The sequence below is a fragment of the Eutrigla gurnardus genome, assembly GCF_963514095.1.
Source record: "Eutrigla gurnardus genome assembly, chromosome: 19".
NCBI classification, from domain to species: domain Eukaryota; kingdom Metazoa; phylum Chordata; class Actinopteri; order Perciformes; family Triglidae; genus Eutrigla; species Eutrigla gurnardus.
The window spans coordinates 20,493,081-20,495,153 of NC_139930.1; the positions used below are offsets into that span (position 1 = coordinate 20,493,081).

General features: G+C 47.1%; 1 protein-coding gene across 1 annotated transcript; it reads right to left on the reverse strand.

The window, feature by feature from the left end:
* LOC311029460 (ribonuclease inhibitor-like) lies at positions 1–1,118 on the reverse strand (the record flags this gene model as incomplete). Its single annotated transcript, XM_084034599.1, has 2 exons — positions 1–112; positions 889–1,118. The coding sequence occupies 2 exons, from the start codon at positions 1,116–1,118 to the stop codon at positions 1–3; spliced, it is 342 nt and encodes a 113-aa protein (XP_083890725.1).
* Positions 1,119–2,073: the final 955 nt, after the last annotated feature.

A 2,073-nucleotide genomic window follows, 5' to 3' on the forward strand; every position in this document is an offset into this window, starting at 1 on the left:
TCATCGGATTTCAGTCATGAACACGTTCAAATCTGGAGCAGCTGAGTTACTGAAGACATACTCACACTTCCTCAGACCAGGTCTCAGTCTCTGCTGTCCCCCATGGTCCACCCTGCAGGAAGACATTCAAAGACCTCAATCAGGTCCACCATTAAACATGAACCCCAGTTCCTCAGTCAGAGACGGAGACACAATCTGGAGCTGTTGTCCATCTGTCCTCACCTGAGTGTCCAGTCTGATGTCTGTCCATCTGTCCTCACCTGAGTCTCCAGTCTGATGTCCGTCCATCTGTCCTCACCTGAGAGTGTCCAGTCTGAGGTCCGTCCATCGGTCCTCACCTGAGAGTCCAGTCTGATGTCTGTCCATCTGTCCTCACCTGAGAGTGTCCAGTCTGATGTCTGTCCATCTGTCCTCACCTGAGAGTGTCCAGTCTGATGTCTGTCCATCTGTCCTCACCTGAGTCTCCAGTCTGATGTCTGTCCATCTGTCCTCACCTGAGAGTGTCCAGTCTAATGTCTGTCCATCTGTCCTCACCTGAGTCTCCAGTCTAATGTCTGTCCATCTGTCCTCACCTGAGTGTCCAGTCTGATGTCCGTCCATCTGTCCTCACCTGAGAGTGTCCAGTCTGATGTCCGTCCATCTGTCCTCACCTGAGAGTGTGTAGTCTGATGTCTGTCCATCTGTCCTCACCTGAGAGTCTCCAGTCTGATGTCTGTCCATCTGTCCTCACCTGAGAGTCCAGTCTGATATCTGTCCATCTGTCCTCACCTGAGAGTGTGTAGTCTGAAGTCTGTCCATCTGTCCTCACCTGAGAGTGTCCAGTCTGATGTCTGTCCATCTGTCCTCACCAGAGAGTGTCCAGTCTGATGTCTGTCCATCTGTCCTCACCTGAGAGTGTCCAGTCTCCAGTGTGGACCCTCCAGTCCAGCAGACAGCAGCTTGACTCCTGAGTCTCCTGGATGATTGTAGCTCAGGTCCAGCTGTCTCAGATAGGAGGGGTTGGAGTCCAGAGCTGAGGCCAGAGAAGAACAGCCGTCCTCTGTGATCAGACAACCTGACAGACTGAAGACACACACACTTCTGTCACTTCTGGGGACTTTACATAGACTTATGTCCATTTGTCCACTTTTTAAAATGAGAAAAAGTGATATTTGTCTTTTGTTGTGTTGATGTTGTACTGGGTGGGATAAGCGTGGCTGAGTGATGGACAGAGATGGACAGAGGAGGACGGTAAAAGAAAGAATAGAGACGAGCTGAAATGATTGAGAGAGAAATTGAAGCGTTAGAAAAGAGAAGAAACAACAGTTGAAACAGTCTATGTGGTCTGTCTTCAGACCTGGTGTGCCAACAAAGATCTGGTATTGATTTTAAACCATCTAGCAAAGAAAAAAGGCTGTAATTCAATAACATTTCAACAATGTTTATAGTTTTCATATTGAACTGGAGGAATTATGAATAACAAGTACTCTGATAATAACACTAAAATACAAAACACAGCTTTGAAAATGTGCTTCTTAAGAGTCTCAGAACATATGAGGCATTCAGGTGTTCAACTGCCAGTTGGAAGAAAAGAGTCTGTCTTGATTTAAAGCTCTGTTCTCACTGTCAGCGTTCCTCTTTGAGAGCAGCCGTGTGAACTTATCTATCGGCTCTAGATCTCACCGACCTGACTGACGTTTATCACCTCCACTCTCTGATCCATCTGTCAGCTGTCAGTGAGTCTCGTCAGTTGTCACCATAGAAACGTCACTCACAGAAACTCCGGTTTGCACAGATTTGATTAAGTTCAGAGTTAACGTTTCACCCCGTTGCATTACTGGGTAATTTAGTGTTTGTGAGTAGCAACCAGTGAGATGATTTAGCCTCCAACCATCTGAACCAGTGTAGTGATGCTAACGCTGCAGCAGTAAAATGGAAACGCTCCGTCATCATTTAATAATTCTCAATGATCTATCAGTTATGGGTCTGGGTCCTGATAGGACGGGGTCTGGGTCTGGATCTGGGCCAAGCTCCACCTCTTAGTGACCCTTGCTATAGGCAGTGTTGGGCAAGTTACTTCAAAAGCGTAATGCA